This window comes from Nyctereutes procyonoides, unplaced genomic scaffold (genome assembly GCF_905146905.1).
Source record: "Nyctereutes procyonoides isolate TBG_1078 unplaced genomic scaffold, NYPRO_anot_genome, whole genome shotgun sequence".
NCBI lineage: Eukaryota > Metazoa > Chordata > Mammalia > Carnivora > Canidae > Nyctereutes > Nyctereutes procyonoides.
Window position 1 is genome coordinate 11,302,464 of NW_026575051.1, and position 23,040 is coordinate 11,325,503.

At 45.4% G+C, this 23,040-nt stretch overlaps 1 protein-coding gene across 1 annotated transcript; it reads right to left on the reverse strand.

Annotated features, from left to right (window-relative positions):
• Positions 1 to 997: 997 nt before the first annotated feature.
• On the reverse strand, positions 998 to 17,160 carry PRPH2 (peripherin 2). The gene is made up of 3 exons (XM_055330883.1): positions 16,580 to 17,160; positions 4,850 to 5,096; positions 998 to 1,210 (listed from the first exon to the last, which is right to left on the reverse strand). The coding sequence occupies exons 1-3, from the start codon at positions 17,158 to 17,160 to the stop codon at positions 998 to 1,000; spliced, it is 1,041 nt and encodes a 346-aa protein (XP_055186858.1).
• Positions 17,161 to 23,040: the final 5,880 nt, after the last annotated feature.

Genomic DNA, 23,040 nt, shown 5'->3' on the forward strand with positions numbered 1-23,040 from the left:
ATTCCAGAAATACTGCTTTGCAGGATGGGTAGCTAGGGAAAGAAACAGGAAGAAGCTCGCAGAGAATGTTTTGCCCTCCACTGTAGACAATTCATGTTGTCCGTGGGGGCTGTCATGGCCACCTGTATGGGTGTTCCTGGGCCCTCCAAGAGGTGAGGCCTAGTCTCCAAAGAGTGGACTCTTGTCTAATTGTTGCTCCTCTTCCAGTAAAAGGCAACCATCTAACCCAGTGCTTCCACAGATAAGCCAAGGGAGGTTACGTGGCACGTTAGGGGTGGGATGTTGCCAGAATATGCTAACAACCTGACTTCCTCAGCCCATAGCTCACTCCAGGCTAAGTGAGGGCATAAGAATGTGACACAGAAATAGCCTTTAACTATGTATTTGGTGAGGAAAATAATCCTGTCTTTAAGTTCCTTTGCCCCATCGTTGAAGAATTCCTCTTGTGAGCCCCCAGTGCTTTGGAGAATGCATTACTCTTAGAAAAGTATAACATCCCCCACCTTCCACAATTATACAAATAAAATGGCTGACCTGTCAATATTGGCATTTAAGAAAAACACGACAGCATGGCCAGTAAATTTTTTTAGACTTCTGTGCTTACGCAACAAGTGATGCTTTGAATATAGAATGAAGCAACTTGGAGCTTGTAATGGCAGACTCCTAAAAGGGGAACTGCCCTCAGGTGTGTCCAGTAGTAGGTGTAGTCCAGTCCCGGGTGGAACTGAATTCATGTGCTTTTAAGAGTGATCCACTAAGAGGCCCCCTGAGTCCACCATGAGGTGGGCCTGAATAGAGGCTCATTCATTTTTAAGTCAATCATTTAACAAATGTTTGCCAAATGCTTTTAGGAATCCTAAACTTTAAATCCCACCATCAAGAAGAGTTTGTAAGACGGCCGCCCTCCTTGGGAGATTCAGATTGGATGAGGGGGGTATCCACTTTCCTGGAGTCCACTACTTTTCAGTGTCCAGGAGGGGAGGGGGCCCTGGGGCCATCAGCCAGCCTCTGGGGCCTGGCCTGCGTCTGCACCCTCAGCTTCCACCTGGTTACTCTTGCCCAACTTTTTCAAGCTCTCCAGAAAGGCCTTCCAAGTCTCCGACACGCTCTTTTCCAGAAGCCAGCCCTCACTTTCACATTCAGGGTCTTCAGGGTTGGACACACCTTCCAGTGCTGTGTGTAGGTAGCGCAGGCCAATCGTGATGGTCACCTGGTGGGAAGAAGAGACTTAGAGCTGGTCTGGGAGAAGTAGCTGGAGGCTGGAGCTATTAGGAAGTAATAGTTGTAAGCCACCAGCCTCTTCATCCCTGGGGCCCTTCAAGTGTGGCAGGATCTGTTGAGTCTGGGTTGGTGAGGGCCTGCCTGGTGGCTTGGTGCTCAAGATAGCTGCCTCATCTCCAGCCCCATTCTCCTCTCTTTCTGGCCACCCTAAGCTTCTTTGGGTCCCATTCAGACTTTCTTCCCTCTAGTCTTTACCATTTCCTGTTTGCCTAGAATATGTTCCTCTCCACATTTACCTGTTAATTCAGCTTCAGCCTTCTTTGAGTGCTCCCTGCTGCTCATTCTCCCTCCCCTTCCTCTCAGATCTCGCTGTTCTGGGGGCATTAGTCCTACTCTCCTCTTCCTTGGGTCCCTGCCCCATTCCTAGCACAATCCTTAGCACATATTGGGTGTTGGGTAACCATTTGCTAGACAGAATTAAAGTCACCCCCTCCCTTCTCAACAAGCAATATCATCGTTTGTGGTTCCCTTCTACTTCTGTTGTTTTGATTAGTGTGGGGATGAGTGGGTGATTTGTTTGGATTTGTTCACCAGCAGTCACTGCATCAGGCTACGGTGCCAGAATGCCTGGGTTCAAACACCAGCCCTGGCACTTGGCCAGCCATGTGACTAAGAAACCTAAGTTTACTCATCTGGTTTACAAATTTTCAGATGGAGTGTCTCCTGCCTCATGTGCATGCTGTGACATGTCAGTATGTGTAGAGTGCAGTAAGGTGTACAGTAAGGATGAATAGATATGTCAACTGTAACTGGTTATTAGTGTGGTAAGTACTGTTTTCACTTTTCTAATGTATTGTGTTACTCACTTGTTTCTACACAGATTCATTGTTTACTCTCTCTTATACTTCTCCTTTGATAGTACAGCAAACTCCATGAGGTGGTGAGGCCTGCTAATGGAGAATGTCCACCCCCTGATCCATCTTGTTCACTCTGTCTCCCAGCCCCTAGAACAGCACCCAGTGATGATGGGACCTCAGTAAACATCTATTGAATCAATGCTCAAGGAGCATTTTATAATTATGGTTGCAGATGACATTAGTAACTAATAGTTTTAGGTTTTAGTTACTGTCTTTTGAAAGCTTAATAAAATTTTTTTAAGATTTTATTTCTTGGGATGCCTGGGTGGCTCAGTGGTTGGGCATCTGTCTTTGGCTCAGGGTGTGATTCCAGAGTTCCAGGATCAAGTCCCGCATCGGGATCCATGCATGGAGCTTGCTCATCCCTCTGCCTGTGTCTCTGCTTCTCTATCTGTGTGTCTCTCATGAATAAATAAAATCTTTTTTAAAAAAAACGGGGTGCATTTAAATCTTTAAAAAATAAGATTTTATTTATTTATTCATGAGAGACACAGAGAGGCAGAGACACAGGCAGATGGAGAAGCAAGCTCCTCAAGGGAGCCCTATACAGGACTTGACTCAATCCCAGAACCCCGGGATCATGCCCTGAGCCAAAGACAGATGCTCAACTGCTGAGCCACCCAAGCATTCCAATAAAATATTTTTATAGTGGAAAACCCCTTTTCTCCTCCAGGGACTCCTCATGGTATGCATGCTCCCACTCTGATCTTCTCCTTTCCTGAAGGCCTATTGATACATTATGAATTTTGCACTTGGTAATGTTCCTCCCCTTGGTTCTTGAGTTAGGTGTCACTTCCTAACTGGATTGTGGGGCCCAGGAGGGCAAGGCTCAGGCCAGGATCCTATCGTTAGTTCAGTTACCTTCATGCCCATCGCAGAGCTCTGCCAACCAAAGTCCTCAGCTAAAAACCAGGGGTATTTACTCCCTGTTCTCAGTGAGCCAGTCCTCATCTCATGCAGTCACTAGCTTCCTGAAGAGGTGAGCAAACTGAGATGTAGCCAGTGGAACCCCATTTTCCCACTGACTTCTGTCACCCTTTAGTCTTCTCTTCATGGGTTTTCACAACCTTCTGACTTTCTAGCAGTAAGCTTCTTGTCTGGCTCTCTACCCACTCATTCCCAAACCTCAAGGAGTCAATGACCAATAAGATGTCATTCATTTGCCTTGACATGAAAAGAAGCCCTCTCCCCCCAACCTGGCACCCCTACCCCCTGACTGTACATACAGTACCCCTAGTGTGATGTATTAGAAGTACTCATCTCAGCTGAGGGTACAGCTATGTGTGAACTTCCATAGCACTAAGAGAGCAACTTACTTAAAGGTCACTTTCAGTGAATCTTCTCTAATGGACAAACTTTCCCCACCCAATGTTTCTGGCTTTGTACTTCCCTTGCTCTTGTTCAGCACCCAGGACAGCGCCTAGCACTCCTTAGGTGACTAAGAACTAACTCTTCAATAAAGGAGTGAATGGCTACATCCCAAGCTCTGTACAGAGAGGAATTAAGGCTTAGAGGTAAGGTCACATGAACCCACAAATAATTAGAATAACAGATAAATTGCTACCAGAGTCTCCAAAGAAGCACAAATCCAAATAGCTCCCATTTCCTAAACACAATGTACATATTATCTCCTTTTGCCTCCTCTCCCAGGAATCCCAAAGCTAAGTGCTGTCAGCCCCATATAATAGGTTAAATAACTTCCCAATACCTCAGACTGAAAAAACAAAGGCACAGGGTGAACCTCTAAAACATGCAAAGTGAAAGAACCCAGACAGAAAAAGTCACATATTATAATGGCATTTATATAAAATGTCCAGAATTGGGATCCCTGGGTGGCGCAGTGGTTTGGCGCCTGCCTTTGGCCCAGGGCGCGATCCTGGAGACCAGGGATCGAATCCCACGTCGGGCTCCCGGTGCATGGAGCCTGCTTCTCCCTCTGCCTGTGTCTCTGCCTCTCTCTCTGTGACTATCATAAATAAACTAAAAAAAAAAAAATTAAAAAAATAAAAAAAAATAAAAAAATAAAAAATAAAATGTCCAGAATAGATAAATCCACAAGGACAGAGCACAGATTAATAGTTGCCAGGGACTGGGAAGAAAGAAGTCGGGAGTATGCTGCTTAACGGGTATGAGTTTCTCTTTGGGAGTGATAGAAATCTTTTAGAACTATGTAGATGTGGTGGTTGCACAATATTGTGAATATACTAACTGCCAATGAATTGCTCACCTTAAAATGGTTAGTTTTATGTTCTATGAATTTCACCTCGATAAATTATTTTTTGAGTGACAGGAACGAAATAAAAAATAGTGGAGGTGCTAGGGTTCAAACTTAGGCCTGTCTGACCCACAACTAAGCTGAGGACTGGTTTGGAGGAGAGAGACAGCACTCTCTTGTGCTTGTCTCAAGTCCCACCCATTCATTAAATCTAAAAGGGGGGGATCCCTGGGTGGCGCAGCGGTTTGGCGCCTGCCTTTGGCCCAGGGCACGATCCTGGAGACCCGGGATCGAATCCCACGTCGGGCTCCCGGTGCATGGAGCCTGCTTCTCCCTCTGCCTGTGTCTCTGCCTCTCTCTCTGTGTGTGTGTGTGTGTGACTATCATAAATAAATTTAAAAAAATTTAAAAAAAACGGTAAGAGATAATGTTTAAAAAAAAATCTAAAAGGGGCAGGTGAATCCCTCTTCCCTCCCCCCCACCTGGCCCAACCTACCTCAAAGAGCCAGACAAGTAGTGTGACAGCACCCATGGAGTTCATGAGGCTGCTGTAGTAGCTCAGCAGGGCAGCCCTGCAGCCATTCACCCACAAGTTGAGCTCCTCTGTCTGGTGGTCATAGCTGTAGTGCGCCGAATTGTTGGTGAGCTGGTACTGAATGCAGGGCCGTGGAGAACTGGGGTTGCAGCAGCTGAAGGGAACACCATCCACCAGGTATCGCCCATCCACATTGCTCTTGATGCGACTAAAGGAGAAAGATGGCTTGAGAGGGGCTCCTTGGATTCCTCACCAGGGGCCAGTTCCCCTCAACCCTTGCCTCTGAAAAGTGATAATATTCGTATATTCATTCATTCATTCATTCTTGGTAAATATTTGTTGTGCATTTACTATGTGCCAGCCACTGTTGTAGGAGCTGAAGATGGAGAAATGACCCTAGAGAACCAATGTCCCTGCCTTCCTAGAGCTTATATCCTTGTGGGCTGAGACAGATGATAAACCAAGAAGCAAGTCAGTAAGGAATATAGAAATTCATCCGGCCACCCTGTGTACTGCCAGGCCCTGGCATGCAATGATTTCTTGGAACCATGTCAGGCTGGTAGGAAAAGGAACAAGACAGGTGGTGACTGGGACAAGACTACCTAGCATTCATGACCAACAGCCTTTAACCCCCGGCCCCCTCTCCAACCTTCTGTCTCCCAATAATAAGTCACTAGAGATCAAAGCCCCCTCTGGCCAGACCAGTTCTATTCAGTAGATGTTTCCAGAAGTCCTGTTCTGGCCCAGGGCCTGTGTGGGGGCAGGGAATGAGACTGGAAACAGTTACCATCCTTGTCCTTAGCTTGCTGGCTGACCACAGTGAACTCTGCCCCTCGCCCGCTGGGATCTCCTTACTCACCTGAAGGATGCAGCCCACATTATTTTTGCACTTCCATATTTACTGACATATTTGGTTAGGGCACACCATACATTTATATGGGTTGAGAATTCAAAAGGGACAGACATCTTTACAGTGAAAGCTCTCCCCATCCTTATCAGGCATCTGGATATGTCCTACCTGACCTGAGTGAGGTTACCCCAGTGTCTTTATGTGCCAGAATTCATCAAGCTGCACACTTAAGTTTTGTGCACCTGAGTATATGCATGTTATCTTGAGTAAAAAGTTTTTTTAAGTTGCACATGAACAATGAATTACATCATAGCAGCATACTTTTACAATAGAAGAATGGAAAGCATGTAATTATTTAAAATATAAATTAGGGATCCCTGGGTGGCGCAGCGGTTTGGCGCCTGCCTTTGACCCAGGGCGCGATCCTGGAGACCCGGGATCGAATCCCACGTCGGGCTCCCGGTGCATGGAGCCTGCTTCTCCCTCTGCCTGTGTCTCTGCCTCTCTCTCTCTCTCTCTCTCTCTCTCTCTCTCTCTCTATCATAAATAAATAAAAAAAATTAAAAAAAAATAAATAAAATATAAATTATAATTCCACCTCTGGGTATTCAAAGAAAATGAGAACATTAACTCAAAGGGCACCTGGCTGGCTCAGTAAGTGAAGCATGCGACTCTTGATCTAGGGTTGTGAGTTCAAGCCCCTCATTGAGTGTAGAAATTATTTAAAAATAAAATCTTGGGGATCCCTGGGTGGCGCAGCGGTTTAGCGCCTGCCTTTGGCCCAGGGTGCGATCCTGGAGACCCGGGATCGAATCCCACGTCGGGCTCCCGGTGCATGGAGCCTGCTTCTCCCTCTGCCTATGTCTCTGCCTCTCTCTCTCTCTGTGTGTGTGTGACTATCGTAAATTAAAAAAATAAAAATAAAAATAAAATAAAATAAAATATTGAAAGAAGAAAACATTAAGTTGAAAAGATAAATACATCCCTGTGTTCTTTGCAGCATTATTTTTAAAAGCCAAAACATGGAAATAACTAAGTGTCCATCAGTGGGTGAATGGGTAAAGAAACTTTGATACACACACACAATGGAATATTTTTCAGCTATTAAAAAAAAAGAAATCTTATAATCTTTAAAAGAAATCTATATAAAAAAAGAAATCTTGCTATTTACAACAACATGGATGGACCTTGAGAACATTATTCTAAGTGAAATAATAAAGATAAAAACCATAGGATCTCACTTATATGTTGAATCTAAAAACAAGCCAAAAACCAGGTTTATAGGTACAGAGAAAGTTTGGTGGTTGCCAGAGGCAGGTATGAGAGGTGGACAAAAAAGGTGAAGGTGACCAAAGTACAAGTTCCCAGTTATAAATAAGTTCTGGGGATGTAATATACAGCATGGTGACTACCGTGAATAATGCTGTGTTGCCTATTCGAAAGCTGCCAAGAGAGTAAATCTTAAAGTTTCTTATGGCAAGAAAAAAAATTCTGTAACTATCAAGGTGATGGATGCTAACTAGATTTATTGTGGTGATCATTTTCCATTTTATGCAAATAGAAAATAACTTGTTGTATCCTGAAACTAATACAATGTTGCATGTCAACTATACCTCAATAACAAACAAATAACAGAAATTGTTTTCAACAATGTTGATTGAAATGGAATTTCAGGGATCCCTGGGTGGCACAGCGGTTTAGCGCCTGCCTTTGGCCCAGGGCGCGATCCTGGAGACCCGGGATCGAATCCCACGTCAGGCTCCCGGTGCATGGAGCCTGCTTCTCCCTCTGCCTATGTCTCTGCCTCTCTCTCTCTCTCTCTCTCTCTCTCTCTCTCTGTGTGTGTGTGTGTGTGTGTGACTATCATAAATAAATAAAAATTTAAAAAAAATAAAAAAATAAATGGAATTTCAGTGTTTCACTTCTAAATGTCCATGTTTAGTCTCCTACTCATTCTTGTCCCTTGGCCTCCAGGTCCCCCCAACTCTAGCCAACTGTCTATCGTTCTAAGCAACACATGACAAGCAAACAGAATCTGCAAACGTTCTTATTTTTTCTGTTTTTTATCCAATGGTAATGTACTGTCTTGAACCCTTCTTTTTTCCCTTAGCAATATCTTAGAGATTTTTTTTTTATGTCTACTAGTGAAAAGTGTTTTCCAGGGTTTTAATGAGCTGCATGGTATCACCATTGTATAGATGGTCAATGGGGTACTAGTCAGTTCCCTACTGATGGATATTTAGGGTTTTCCCAGTCTCCTAGGTATTGTGAATATATCTAGAAGGTCAATTCCTAGAGGAGGCATTTTAATTTCCATTTTTCTCATTATGAATGAAGTTGAGTATTTCTGATATGTCGAAGGGTCATTTGTGGTTCCTTTTCTGTGAACTGTCTGTTGATGAGTATGATTAAGACTTTAGGAATGTTCTGCACGATGTGGCCTCCTTAGTTCCAGAACAATCCTAGCCTGGGTTATGGTGACCATATTTCCATACGCCCTGCAGTCCCTGATCTCTACTTCCTGGGCAGGACCCTTGCCCAGAGAATGGGTGGTCTGGGTGTACAAGGGATTCAGGAGAGTGATAAGAGCAGAACCACCTGAACTTACTCCCAGTCCATTCCTCTGAACAAATTCCTTACCCTCTCTGGCCCTCAGCTTCCTCATCTGTAAAATGGAGTTGACATGAAGATCATATGAAGGGATGTGTGTAAAAAGTTGTAGAAGAGTGGCTGGTACCAGAAAGTGTGCAATAAGTGTGGATTCATGGCCAAGCCTGGATGGGGTGGCAGAGCAAGAGCCTTCACATGTGCTCTGTGTGCTCTCAGGGAACGGCTGTGACAATGGAACAGACCACTCAGCCCCACTGGGGAACAGTGACTGTGAGCAGGTGGCAGGATTTCTGCCAACTGTGAAGAAGAGGCTGTGAGAGCCTTCAGTTAGAACAGCAACCATGTCCGTGAGGGCAGAGCTCACCACTGGCCTGAGGCAGGCTCTATTAGACATTTGTCACTGACTGAAGTGGTTGCTAATGAAATTCTTGCTTGGGAACGCCTGGGTGGCTCAGCGGTTGAGCATCTGTCTACCTTCGGCCCAGGGCGTGATCCTGGAGTCCCAGGATCGAGTCCCATATCGGGCTCCCTGCATGGAGCCTGCTTCTCCTTCTGCCTGTGTCTCTGCCTCTCTCTGTGTGTCTCTCATGAATAAATAAAATCTTTTTTAAAAAATGCTTGCTTGAGCCAAACTGAGTGCACTGAGCACAGTGGGAACAGAAACCACTCTGCTCTCCCCCTGCAGCCCCTAACTCAGCACCCACTCAGCACCTGGGTGGTCCAAGACAAGAGGCTTGAAGCAGAAGGGCCATCAGTTTGGGGTTCCTGTCCCTCTCTTGAGAGGCCAGCAGTCCCTGCACAACTGAACAGACAATAGTCTCCAACTCCCATGACCAACCCTAGCATGCCTCATGAGGCTGGGGGTCTCTGAGTTCAAATACTGTCTGTCCCCTTCCTGACCTGCAGGCTGTCCCTTGAGCCCGCTCCTATTAGCACAACATCCCAGGTGGGCCATTAGCGATGTCCCATAAGAAGAGTGGGTATAGTAGAGGGAGCTAGCCTCTGAGACCCAAATCTGCATTTCTGATCTGTGGACCTTCATCCTCTGAGCCTGTGTGAGGTGGGGATTACCACCTCCCCATCTTGGGAGCTGTGGGAGCTGTAAATGAAGCAAGGTGCAGAATGCACCACCTAGGCAGAACCTTGCAATCCACCAGATTGTTCTACAGAGGAAGAAGTGTTGCCCAAGCAGGGCAGGGCCTCACCCAAAGCCAAACAGGAAGTGGAGAACCAGGCCAAGAGCAGTTGCCCACTCCTGCCCTCAGAGCTTCTTCAGAGTCTCTCAGGTCCTTCCTGTCTGTTGGCTTTTCTTCTTAAGTTTCCTGGGAAAGCATGCTCTCCTCCCTTGTTCCCTGTCCCAGAAACCCTTTCCTGTCCACCATTCTGTCTTCGTATGCACTCTCCAGGTGTCTTAAGCTGGGGTAAAGCCTACAGACCTGCCTCATACATAATACATGTGTATCTGAAGGGAAGGTGAGGCCTACAGTTGTGTGGGCTGTGGCCAGTATAGGCTCTGAGCTACCCTCACTCTGCAGGCTGGCCTTCTCGAGAGCCCTTATCTTCCCACCCCAGCTAGCTCACTCCTGCAAGTGGAGAAGTCACCTTTTGCTAGCCTCCTTAAGGCAAAGCTGTGTCTCCCCTCAGACTGGGGCTCCCTGAGGCAGGGCTGTGTCTCCCCTCAGACTGGGGCTCCCTGAGGCAGGGCTGTGTCTCCCCTCAGACTGGGGCTCCCTGAGGCAGGGCTGTGTCTCCCCTCAGACTGGGACTCCCTGAGGGCAGGGCTGTGTCTCCCCTCAGACTGGGGCTCCCTGAGGTCAGAGCTGTTTCTCCCTATTTGCCTTCCCTCACCACCTGCAGTACTTTATGTCCAATAACTACTCAAAAAAGAAGTCTTCGAGGACATACTAGTACTGCACTGCTATATACCAAGTGCTCTATGTGTATTAATTCCGTTTACTCTCCCACACCCCTATCATGTCATTTCTCAGATGAGAAAACGGAGTCTGACAGAGGTCAAGTGAATTGCCAAGGTTCCGCAAGTGTCACTCAGCTACCATTCCAGTTGGTGATTGACGACTCATTATCAGTTACACTCCTGCCTCTCCCATTCCCCTCCACTGTTCATTTCCATATGGCTCTCCTTGTTGATTTATTGATTTATCTCCTAAACTATGTTGGTTTTTTCAGAAAAACTCTGACAGGATGATTTTCCCAAGTCACATATGACTTGGCTATGAAAGAGTATGCTAGAAAACAGATCTTACCTTAATCAAGACCCTTACAAGCCCTGGTGAGCCCTGAGCAGAGCAAGATTTGTAGCCTGGGAAATACTCTGATATAAATAGCCAGCTCACCACCTAAGGAGCTCTCCTCGCCTGGCTTTGTCTTAAGAGGGTGAGTGGGGCCTTAATCTGTGGTTGGAACTAAGATAAGCACTAAGTAAACAAGGTGATGCTTCTAGAGGAGAGGGGGAGCTATTTCCAGAGGTATAGGACCCCAACAGACCCCAGGCTGGGGGCCCAGGGAAGTCCTAGCTTCCATCAAGCCTGGCCTGCCTCCCCCATGCTGTCCTGGGCCTTGTCCTCAGGAAGCTCCAGTCTCAGGAGGAGAAACCACACAGCCTTTAAGAAGCCCCAGTCTGAGTGGGGAGAGACTTCAGGGAGCCCCAGTCTGAGGGGAGAGACACAGCACTGCCTCAGGGAGCCCCAGACTGAGTGGGGAGATATAGGCCTGCCCTCAGGGAGCTCGTAGCCAAGATCTAGTCTTCTTGAGATATCTGTAAATTGTTCAGAAAGAATGAACAGAAGCATGTAGGTTCCCTGTGGGTTCCCTGCGTGGGATGGGAAGTGAGAGAGCTTGGTGCTAGCCTCTCTTTCAGGCTGAAGGCTCCAGGCCAAGCACTCCTGGCTAACAGTTCCTGGCGCCAAGGTGTCTCACAAGACACTAAAGTTCTGGTCATCATGAAAGCAGAGGGAAGCTTTAAAGGAATTGTTATAAGTTGGCTGAAGACTTCATGTCCTTCCTCATGTGATACATTAAGATACACACAGGGCACCCTAGGAGTGTTCTTGCCAAAACTAAACCCAAATCCAAGCACACTTCAGCCCTAACTACTGGCTTATGGGAAAATACAGGGGACAGAAAAACAAGTTAGATGACACCACTTGGCTGCAATTGCCCAATTGAGAATGTGAGGAATTCTTCAGGACAAATGACCCAGTTCCTTCAATACACACATGGCATGACAGTAACTGTTACAAAGTAAAAGAGACAAAAGCGATCAAAGAACCAAATGCAAAGTGTGGGCTTGGTTTGGATCCTGATTTGAACAAACTAACTGTAAAAGATAGTTTGAGACAATCCGAGAAAATTAAACAAACTAGATATTAGATGATTTTGTTGCTAGTTTTGTTGGGTATGATTACTATTGTGTTTATGTCAAACAAAAGGAAAAAGGCAAAAAACAAATCCTATGTACCTGTTAGAAATGCCTCCTAAAGAGACACCTGTGTGGCTCAGTGGTTGAGCATCTGCCTCTCACTCAGGTCATGATCCTGGGGTCCTAGGATTGAGTCCTACATCAGCCTCCCTGCAGGGAGCCTACCTCTCCCTCTGCCTATGTCTCTGCTTCTCTCTGTGTGTCTCTCATGAATAAATAAATAAAAATATTTTTTAAAAAAGAGAAAAAAGAAATGCCTCCTAAAGTATTTACAGGTAAAAGAAAATGATGCCTGGGATTTGCTTTAAGATACTCAGAGAGGATAATGTGTGTTTGGGAGGGTGGTATAGATGAAACAAGAGAGTGAAAATGTGGATATTTGTTGAAGCTAAGAGAGGTATACATGGAAAGTCATTATAACCTCTCTACTTATGTGAATACTTGAAATTTTCCATAACAAAAGTTGGAACTGCAATAGAATAAAAGAAGCACTGGTTGATGGGGCAGCCCAAGTGGCACAGCGGTTTAGTGCCACCTGCAGCCCAGGGTGTGATCCTGGAGACCCGGGATCGAGTCCCACGTCGGGCTCCCTGAGTGGAGCCTGCTTCTCCCTCTGCCTGTGTTTCTGCGCCTCTCTCTGTGTCTCTCATGAATGAATAAATAAAATCTTAAAAAAAAAACCACACTGGTTGAGAACTACAAATCTATGTCCCAATAACTTGCTCTGAAGAGTGTCACTGAAGGAGGCAGCATGTGTAGCCTCTGCTCCTCCCTCTGAAGGCCTCGTCCAGTTATAATGGAGCATGTTGGGCAGCCCGGGTGGCTCATTGGTTTAGTGCCACCCTCAGCCCAGGGCCTGATCCTGGAGACCCAGGATCCAGTCCTGCACTGGGCTTCCTGCATGGAGCCTGCTTCTCCCTCTGCCTGTGTCTCTGCCTCTGTGTGTGTGTGTGTGTGTGTGTGTGTGTCGTGAATAAATAAATAAAATACTTTTTAAAAAATGGAGCATGTCTCCTTGCCCCAGGAGCACCAGGCCAGAGCCAGTGAGAAGGTAAACACAGAAGGTAGAGCAGAGCCCAGCCTTGTTTGCCACAGGCTCAGGGAGCCTAGATGGCGCCTCTGGTGTCTGTGAGGCCACCTCTCAATTTTCTGAAGAACTGGAATCCAGTCATAATCCACAGAAGTTTCTCAAGCGTAGGTCATCTCTGCCCACACCTGCCAGGTGTGGATAACATGGCAGACAAGACGGAGAAAGACAAGATGAGAGAGGACAATGAGTTGCCACCCTCAAAGGGACCTGGATGATTCAAAGTTTCAGTCAGGGCAAGAATTCATTTACCACTGAAGCTGTACAAGGGGACTTTCACATCACTGGAAAGCTGGGCAGGAGAGTGGAAGGAGCACAATTACAACGAGACTCCATACAATGGGATATAATCTGTCCATGAAAAGGAAGGACATTATAACAAATGTGGCAACGTGCTTGAACTTGGAAAACATTATGCTAAGTCAAGGAAGCCAGGTCCCAAAGGACCAATATTATATGATTTCATCAAAATGAGATGTCCAGAAGAGGGAGGAATATAGAGACAGAGAGGAGACTCGTGGTTCCTTAGAGCCAGGCCATGGAGGCTAGGGAGTGAAAGCCAGAGAGTACAGGGTGTCCCTGACTCATGATGAAAATGTTCTAAAGTGGGCTATGGTATTGCCTGGGTAGCACACTCTGTGAACATGCCAAAAACCACTGAACTGTCCACTTTAAATGGGTGAGTTATAAGAAATGTGAGTTCTCTCAATAAGTCTGTTTCTTTAAAAGTTGACCCCCACTTCTTGCTAACCTGAAGCTCAGATCTCTCATCTATAAAATAGCAATAACAACACCTAAAAAAAATCACAACCCCCCAGGGAGGGATTTTGTGCAGAATAAATGTGGGACCTGGCAACACAGTGATGGGCTAGACTAGGGGAGGGGTGTGGCCAGCAGGCTGTGTGCTTGGGATGGCTGGGGTAGGGCGAGCAAGGAGATTCTAAGCTCTTATAAAAATCTTCAATTGATGGGGCTCCTGGGTAGCTCAGTCACCTAGCTTAGTCAGTTAGGTGTCTGCTTTTGGCTCTGTCTCATGAATAAATAAATAAAATCTTTTAAAAAATTGATTGATTAATTGATTTATGAGAAACATAAGAAAGGCAGAGACACAGGAAGAGGGAGAAGCAGGCTCCCTGTGGGGAGCCAATGTGGGACTCGATCCCAGGACCCTGGGATCACAAATTGAGAGGAAGGCAGATGCTCAACCACTGTGCCGCCCAGGTGTCCCGATAAGCGTAAAAAAAAAAAAAATTTCCATACTCCAACCAGCTCACTGCTCCTGGGATCACTCCCAGAGTCGTCACGGTCAAGGAGAACACTGAGACCCACTCCAGACTTTTGCTGGCTCCTGCGAACTTGGTGGTGAGGAAAAAGAGAAAAAGGTGAAGAATTCCTTTAAAAAAAATCTTGTTGGAAGATGATGCTGCTCCCTGGCCCTGCCCTCCTGCCCAGCCCCATCTGCTTCTTTCTGCTTCTGCTGCCTCTAGATCCTCGCCTTGAGGGTGCTACTGAGAAAAGCCCCAAAAAGTTAAATGCTTACCACTTCTCAGTACCTGGCCTCTCAAAAAAATAAATACACTTTAGACTGTTGAGAGGAGGATTTGCAGGGGCCAGCTTTGTCAGGTAAACTTAACAATCCTCCTAAGTAAAGCAGTCACAATAAGAAAAAATTTGAGCATCCGGAATGGGAGAAAGTGCCAGCCCACATTCTCGCATTCATCTCTCTGTTCCTTCTTTCCACCAGCAGATGAGGGCAAATCCAGCCCCACACTGAGAAACCTCCCCTCTCTCACAGGCGTTGTCCACTGGTCATTAACGTGAGAACGTGTGGGAAGCAGTGACACAGTGACAGTGACCCTATCAGGCTGTACCCTCGCCGGCACAGGAGTGTGACCTCACAGGAGGTTTGGGAAAGGAGAAAGGCATTTCAGTTCCACCACTGTGACTCGAGACCAGCTTTGCGGAAAGTTACAGCCAACAGATACATTGTCTACCTGGAAACTTAGCCTAAGAGAAGTAAGAGAGAGACAGAGATATAGAACAACTTGGAGAATTTCTCTATTCTGGGACAAAAGGAGATTTGGGAATAATTACAGAGAGATTTTGTAATTCCCTCCAGTGACCAACTCTGTGCAGAAGGCAATCAAGGAAAATGACAGGAAAAAGTGAAAGCCCTTTCTTATTTGCTCACAAAAGCTGTTTCAGCTTCTCCTCCTCTCCCACCCCTATCCCCAGGAATTCTGCTTGTCCCTCCTGCGGGCAACTTGTGTAAGTCATGCCACCTGTGCTGTCCCTGAAAGACCCGTCACCTAGGAAGGGCAAAGCGGTTTACTAGCCTCTCCTTGACTAGGGATTTGTAGCAGTAATCCCCACCCACAGAGAAAATAGAATCCCAAGCAGTGACCTTCAATCTGACTTCTCTTCCATCTGAGGTGCAGCTAAGCTAGCCATCTGGGGTTCATGGGTGTTGTCTGGGCTTCAGCCAGGCCCAGCTGCCAGCATGCCCAACACCCGCGTGCAAGTCCCCTTGGACTCACCAGCCTTACTCAGGACAACCCTGGGTGAACATCTGACTCCTGGATGAATAGCTGACCCCTTGCCTCAGCCAGGAAGTGGGTTGGAGAGGATGGAAAGAAGTGAGGATGAGCCACCGGCTCAGGAAAAGCTGTCCTTTCTCTGGAAAATGACCTGAAACCCACAATAGAGGGTCTTTTGAGAAGAGCAGCGTGCTGGAGTCAGCCACTGTTACCTCTACCTCTCGCTCACCAGTACCTCCCTACGTTGCACCTCAGGATTTTATTTTTCTTTCTTTTGTTTTTTTTTAAAGATTATTTATTTATTAAAGACAGAGAGGCAGAGACACAGGCAGAAGGAGAAGCAGGCTCCCTGCAGGGAGCCCAATGCGGGACTGGATCCCAGGTCTCCAGGATCACGCCCTGGGCTGAAGGCAGGTGCTCAACTGCTGGGCCACCCAGGGATCCCCCAGGATTTTATTTTTCTACAAACTGCAAATCCTTTAGAAACTTTATGGTGTCACACTATCTTGATTCAAGGAGAAAACACCAACAGGCATCTTAATGGGCACCTGCTGTATGCCAGGCTCTAGACAGAGCTAGGAGTGACCCCCAAGATTACCTATTCCAGTGCCTTCATTTAAAAGATGGGCAAGCAAGAGACCAGAGTGGCAAGTGACTTACCCGAGGTTACAAGCTGATATCCAACACAGCCAAAACTATAGCCTAGACCTCCTGACTGCCCTGTCCTCTGCTCTTTCCACCACCCCCAAGGACATACACCTTGAGAACGGTTGTTCGATGTCAGAAGGCTGGAAAACAAGGGAACTAACCAGGAAATTTAAGCTTCTGGGACCAAATGCAGAAACCTGGAGTGAATGAGACAAATAGCCAAATAACGTCTCAGTACTTGTGATCTCTGAATGGCCCATCCCTACCATATGAAGCAGGCACACCTTCCTTCCTGGGTCTTCCTCCTTGGAGACTCCTAACCAAGCAACTTATATAACTTGATACCTTCCTCCCAGACATTCCTTAGCCAGACATTAGGTGGAGCATATGATATCGCCATCTCTACAGGTCAAGAATATTAGCATATTAGCAATTAATTTTATATGGACCAGCTGAATCCAGCCACACACACACAGTATTAAGTTGTGGGCCTCTGACCCCAGGGCTGGAGACCACTCACTCTTTGACTTCTTTGGAGGAAAAGTCCAGGTAGCGATTGCTGATCCACTGAATCTCAAACCAATCTCGAAAGCCATTGTTACCACAGCATTTGAACTCAATCTGCAGCATGTCGATGGTCTTCTTCATGAAACACCTGCCCGGGGTATCTGTGTCTCGGTAGTACTTCATGCCGTTCTTGAGCCCGTGGGCCAGGGTGCTCTCCAGTGAGCCCCGCATCAGGAAGCAGCAGAGGGTCACCAGGAAGAGGGCAATGTTGAAGAGGACACAGACAGCCAGGTACGGCTTCAGCCAGGGCTTCCACTTGGCGTACTTGGCAGGGTCCAGGGCATCGTAGCAGATCTTGCCAGCCAGAGAGTTGAAGACACAGGACAGCACCCCCATCACTATCAAGGAGTTGGGCACAAAATGGCTCTCTGAATTATTCATCACATCGCTCCTCTTCCGCAGTTCGATCTTAAGGAATAGCCCTAGGCTGAAGATGATGATGCCAGCCAACACGGAGAGCCAGTTCATGAGCCAGAGCCCTTGGGCCAACTTCACCCGCTTCTTCTGGTCAAATGTGACTTTGAGCAGCGCCATTCTCGCCGAGCGCAGTGCAGGCAGCTTCCAGCACAGCTCCCACTCCTGACTGCAGTGAGCCCGGGGGCCTGAAAACTCAGGGCTCTGGGCACGGAGCAGATGGCCCACGCTGCAGGGAGCTGCCCTGGGAGCTGCCCATGTTGGGCCCCTTAGCCTGGGACCCCCGTTAACCTTGTAGCGGGAGCAGGGGCCTCAGAGTCGCAGCTCATGAAGGGGCCAGGTCTCTGCGATGTTTCTGCAGCTTCCTTCCCAGCCGAGCAGGCAGAGCCTGAACGCAGCAGATTAAAAGTGGGGTCCACAGGGCATCTCGCTAATCTCTTTAGCCAGGTTCATCCCATTAGAGAAAGCTGTGCCAGTTTCAGAACATGGCCAAGAGAAGCCTAAATGGACACACTGCAGCAGAGAGCTCTGGGTTCAGCTGGAAAAATGAGAGACAAAACGCAAGACTGACCAGGAGAATGGGCTCTGCCTAAGGTCTGGCTCAGGTCACATGTCTCCCCAGAGGCCCGTTTCCAGGCCAAACTCCTTCAAATTTAAAAATTTCTATGGGACAAAAAAAAAAACATTATTATCCAAGCTGAAAAAAGAAATGACAAATTGTGGGAAAACATTAACAACATGTAAAAAAAAGAAAAAAGAATCAGAAAGCATTTTTGAAAGCTCCCACAACCCCACAATCAAAAAGAAAGATCAACAATTGACTAGAAAAACAGTAAAAGGACAGCCCTGGTGGCCCAGTGGTTTAGTGCCTTCACCCTGGGGTGTGATCCTGGAGACCCGGGATCGAGTGAGTCCCATGTCGGGCTCCCTGCATGGAGCCTGCTTCTCCCTCTGCCTGTGTCTCTGCCTCTCTCTCTCTCTCTCTCTCTCTCTGTCTCTCATGAATAAAAAAATAAAATCTTAAAAAAAAAAAGAAAAAGAAAAACAGTAAAAGACAGGAACAGGTGATTTATAATAGGCAAACTTGGAAAGTCCAATCTGGAAAAGATGTTCAATCTCAGTAGAACACAGGGAAAGACAATTAAGATAATAATAAAAGATCAAATTGGATCCATCAGATTAAACATCTGTCAAAATTCTGTCACCAAACAGCATAAACAAAGATAGTAGATAAGGACTCTGTAAATTTTTTACATTTAAAATTAACAGATTTTTTTCTTTTTTTCTCTTAAGATTTATTTATTCATGAGAGACACAGAGACAGAGAGGCAGAGACAAAGGCAGAGGGAGAAGCAGGCTCCTACAGGGAGCCTGGTGCAGGACTTGATCCCAGGACCCCAGGGTCACGACCTGAGCCAGAAGCAGATGCTCAACTACTGAGCCACCCACGCGTCCCAGCAGATTTTATTTCTTAAAGCAGTTCTAGGTTTACAAAAAAAAAAAAAAAAAAAAAAGAGCAGAAAGTACAGTTTCCATATACTCCTTTCTCACAACCAGTTTTCCTCACAATTACCATCTTGTGTCTGTTGTGGCACATTTGTTACAACTGATGAACAAATATTGGTGGTATTATTATTATTATTATTATTTATTATAAACTAAAGCCCATAGTTTACATTAGAGTTCACTTGTGTTGTACCTTCTGTGGGCTTTGCCAAATGCACAATGTCATGCATTCACTATTATCAGGTCATACAGAATCATACAGGATACTTTCACTGCTCTTAACAATCCCTACGTTTCACCTATTGATTCCTCCTTCCCTCCCTGCCCAACCCCGGGGCAACCAAGCTCTACAGCTTTACCTTTTCCAGAATGTCATGTAATTGGAATCATAGTCTTTTCAGACTGGTTTATTTCCCTTAGGAATGTGCACTTGGTATTTCTCCACACCTTTTTGTGACTTGTAGCTCATTTCTATTTATTGCTAAATAATAATTCCATTAATATGGATGTACCATGGTTTATTTATCAATTCACTAATTAAATGGCATCGTGGTTGCTTCCAGTTTTTGGCAATTATAAATAAAGCTGCTATAAACACTTGTATGCAGGTTTTTGTGTGGATATAAGTTTTAAAATCATTTGGGTAAATATCTAGGAGCACAATTACTGAGTCATATGGTAAGACTATGTTTAGCTTTGTAAGAACTGCCAAATTATCTTCCTAAGTGGCTGTACCATTTTACATCCCCACAAGCAATGGAGGAGTTCCTGTTGCTCCACATACTCACCAGCACTTGGTTGTTAGCATTCTGGATTTTAGGCATCTTACTCTTGCTTTAATGTGCATTTCCTTGATGATGTATGATGTGGAGCATCTTTTCATATGTTTAAATGCCTTCTTTGGTGAGGTATCTGTCCAGTACTTTTGCCCACTTTTTAATTGGGTTTTTTGGGAGTTTTTAGACTGTAAATTTTGGGAAAGTAATTTATCTCCATTAACATTTAAAATGCACATTCCCAAGTGCCTGGGTGGCTCAGTCAGTTAAGCATCTGCCTTCGGCTCAGGTCATGACCCCAGGGTCCTGGGATAGAGTCTTGCATCAGGCTGCCTGCTGAGCAGGGAGTCTGCTTCTCCCTCTCCTTTTCCCTCTCCTCCTCCCCCTGCTTGTGCTCTCTCTCATGCTCTCTCTCTCTCAAGTAAATAAATAAAATCTTTAAAAATAAATAAAAAATAAAGTAAAATAAAATGCATATTCCCAATGATTCAGCAATGCCACTTCTCAAACAACCTGTGCATATAAGCACAAAGGGTTTAAGGAACAAACCAACTTTGTCCTCAAATTCATGTCCACCAAATACCAAAGAAGGCTTCATGCTGCCTGTGAGTTCAAGGCAGTCAGTGGGTCAGGTCTCCAACCTGGAACCTCGTTTCTTCCCTTATGCGCATTGGATCCACTAGATCCACCACTTGCATGTTCCTCTTTAAGATCTCCAAATCACTAAGTAGAATCAAAGGAGTATTTCTCCAGATAGAGGAGGTATGGAAACAAAGCAATGAGTTTTTTTCCCCCTAATGCAGTCACCTTAGAACAAAATACCTATTTCCTTGCTCCACCCAAGGTTGGACTCCAATTTGGGAGTGACCGAGGCCCAGTTCTAAGACATATAGGAAAAGCAACCTTCTTATTTTATTGTCACACCACATTTTTGGGTCAAAAACAACATTATCCAGAATAATCACTCTTTTAATAGCCAAGACTTGGCTTCTAAGCAGCTTTGGATCTTCAAAGGATTTCCACTCTTCACCATCAGAAGAAACATTGAAAAGAATGTGCTGCAGTTTCTGGAGTTTGGTTTAGTTTTCGTTTTTTCCCAAGAGAGAATGTTCAGACAACCGGAAGTGTGACCAGACTCAGACCTCATATGCCCAAAATCTGAAGACCAACCACCCTGAGATACAATGGGTGTGGATGAGAGTGAAGTTATCTCAGAGAACCTCTTTGGAACATGCAAGAGAAAATCAGAACGAAGGAGAGGACGAAAAAATTGATGTTGAAACCGGAAACAAAAATTTAAAAATAGCCCTACCAGAATAACCCAATTAGCCAAGGACTTCTTTCTCCTCAATTGACCAGTTGTACAGCGTGAGGAGGGGCAGCATTGAGTCCCGGGCAGGTCGGTGGATGCCCCCTGGTGGCCAGAAATGGAATGGCTTCAAGTGTTTGGAAAAGGGTAGATTTCCCCTCTCAGGATAGAATGGGCCATTGTCTAGAAAGGAAAAAGAGAAAGAACAGACATCAGGAATGTCCCTGGCCATACCTTTCAGGTAAGAAGTGAGGCAAAATATGGTGAGGATCAAGCAGAGAAGAGTAGACTGCAGAGGACAGAATAATGAATCTCTGCTGGAGGATGGGGGAAAGCTGGCTCCCTCCCCCATTAAACCAATGAAGGTGAGTCTAGATGCTATCAATCTAGGATAAAGATAATAAAATAGGAGACGCCTGGGTGACTCAGCAGTTGAGCATCTGCCTTTGGCTGGGGGTGTGATCCCCAAGTCTTGGGTTTGAGTCCCACACTGGGCTTCCTGCATGGATCCGGCTTCTTCCTCTGCCTGTGTCTCTGCCTCTCTCTCTGTGTCTATCATGAATAAATAAATAAAATCTTTTAAAAGACAGATAATAAAACAAGTTAATGGAATTAAGGGTGATTCATTTTTCTTCTTTAGAATACCTTTATTTTTTTTTAAGATTTTATTTATTTATTCATGAGAAGCACAGAGAGAGAAGCAGAGACACAGGCAGAGGGAGAAGTAGGCTCCATGCAGGGAGCCCGATGTGGGACTTGATCCCAGGACACTGGGATCATGATCTAAGCCAAAGGCGGACGTTCAACCACTGAGCCCACCCAGGTGCCCCTTTAGAATTCCTTTAATGCTATTGTAATAATGAGATGAAAATAACAAAAGTCTGCAATTTAAAAAATAAGAGATCATCTCTTGACCTCCCAACCAAGGAAGAATGAAGCACAGGTTAGTTCTTTGAATAATTAACTGACTTCTGTTTTCTTAACATCTCTCCTTTGATCGTCATCCTGACTTCCGTTTACCCTCTACTCTTTCTTTCTCCCTTTCTGCCTTCTTTCTTTCCTTCCTTTCACTTTCCTGTTAAATATATCATACATAGAGCAAAAGATAATATTTAAATGAACATCTATATCCTCTCCCCCACATAAGAAACAGAATGTCACCAATACCTGTGAAGCAACTTGGGTGCCCTTCCTTTATTCACAGAGGTAATCTGAATTTGGTATTTACCCTTCTCTTAATTTTCTTTAGTGTTACCACTTATACATGTATGGTTAAACAATATATCATTTAGTTTTGCTTGAACTTGACGTATAAGTATTCTTTTTTTTTTTTTGCCTTTGCTTTTTTCACCCCAACATTGCATTTAAAATTTCATACCTCCCGGGTGCCTGAGTGGTTCAGTTAGGTAAGTGTCTAACTCTTGGTTTCAGCTTAGGTCATAATCTCAGGGTCATGAGTTCAAGCCCTGCGTCAGGCACCACACTCTTTGGGCAGCTGCTTAAAGATTCTCTCCCTCTGCCCTTCCCCCCAGTCTTGCATGCACACTCTCTCTGAAGTAAATAAATAAATCTATAAAAAAATTTTCATACCTCCAGAAAGCCCACTTATCATAAATGTACAGCTTGATCAATCAGCATTAAATTTTTCATTTGAATGTCATAGACATTAATATACAGCTCTAAATTCGTTATTTTTTTATCTTTAAATATAATGTTTTTAAAGATTTTTTTCATTTAAGAGAGAAAGAGCATGAGCAAGGGTAGGAGCAGAGGCAAAGGGAGAAGCAAGTGGACTCCCAGCTGAGCAGTGAGCCCCACTTGGTGCTTGATCGCAGGACTCTGGGATCATGACTCATGCACATGTAACTGACAGCCACCCAGGCACCTCTAAATATAACTTTTAATACTTTATTTTTAAGTAATCTCTACACTCAACATGGGGCTCAAACCCACAACTCTGAGATCAAGAGTTTCAGGCTCCACTGACTGAGCCAGTCAGGTGCCCCTAAATATAATCTCTGATACAAAGACTACATATAGGGGATCCCTGGGTGGCACAGCGGTTTGGCGCCTGCCTTTGGCCCAGGGCGCGATCCTGGAGACCCGGTATCGAATCCCACATCGGGCTCCCGGTGCATGGAGCCTGCTTCTCCCTCTGCCTGTGTCTCTGCCTCTCTCTCTCTCTCTCTATCATAAATAAATAAATAAATTTTAAAAACAAAGACTACATATAGGATATACAAATTGTAATGATAAATTAAATACTCATCACCCAACTCAAATATCACAAGTAACTTGCATCTACATATAGGATTATTTTTCATGACATTCCCCTCTGCTATAGATTGATTTTGTCCCCTCAAAATTTGTATGTGGAAGCCCTAACTCCCAAAATGACTGTATGTGTTA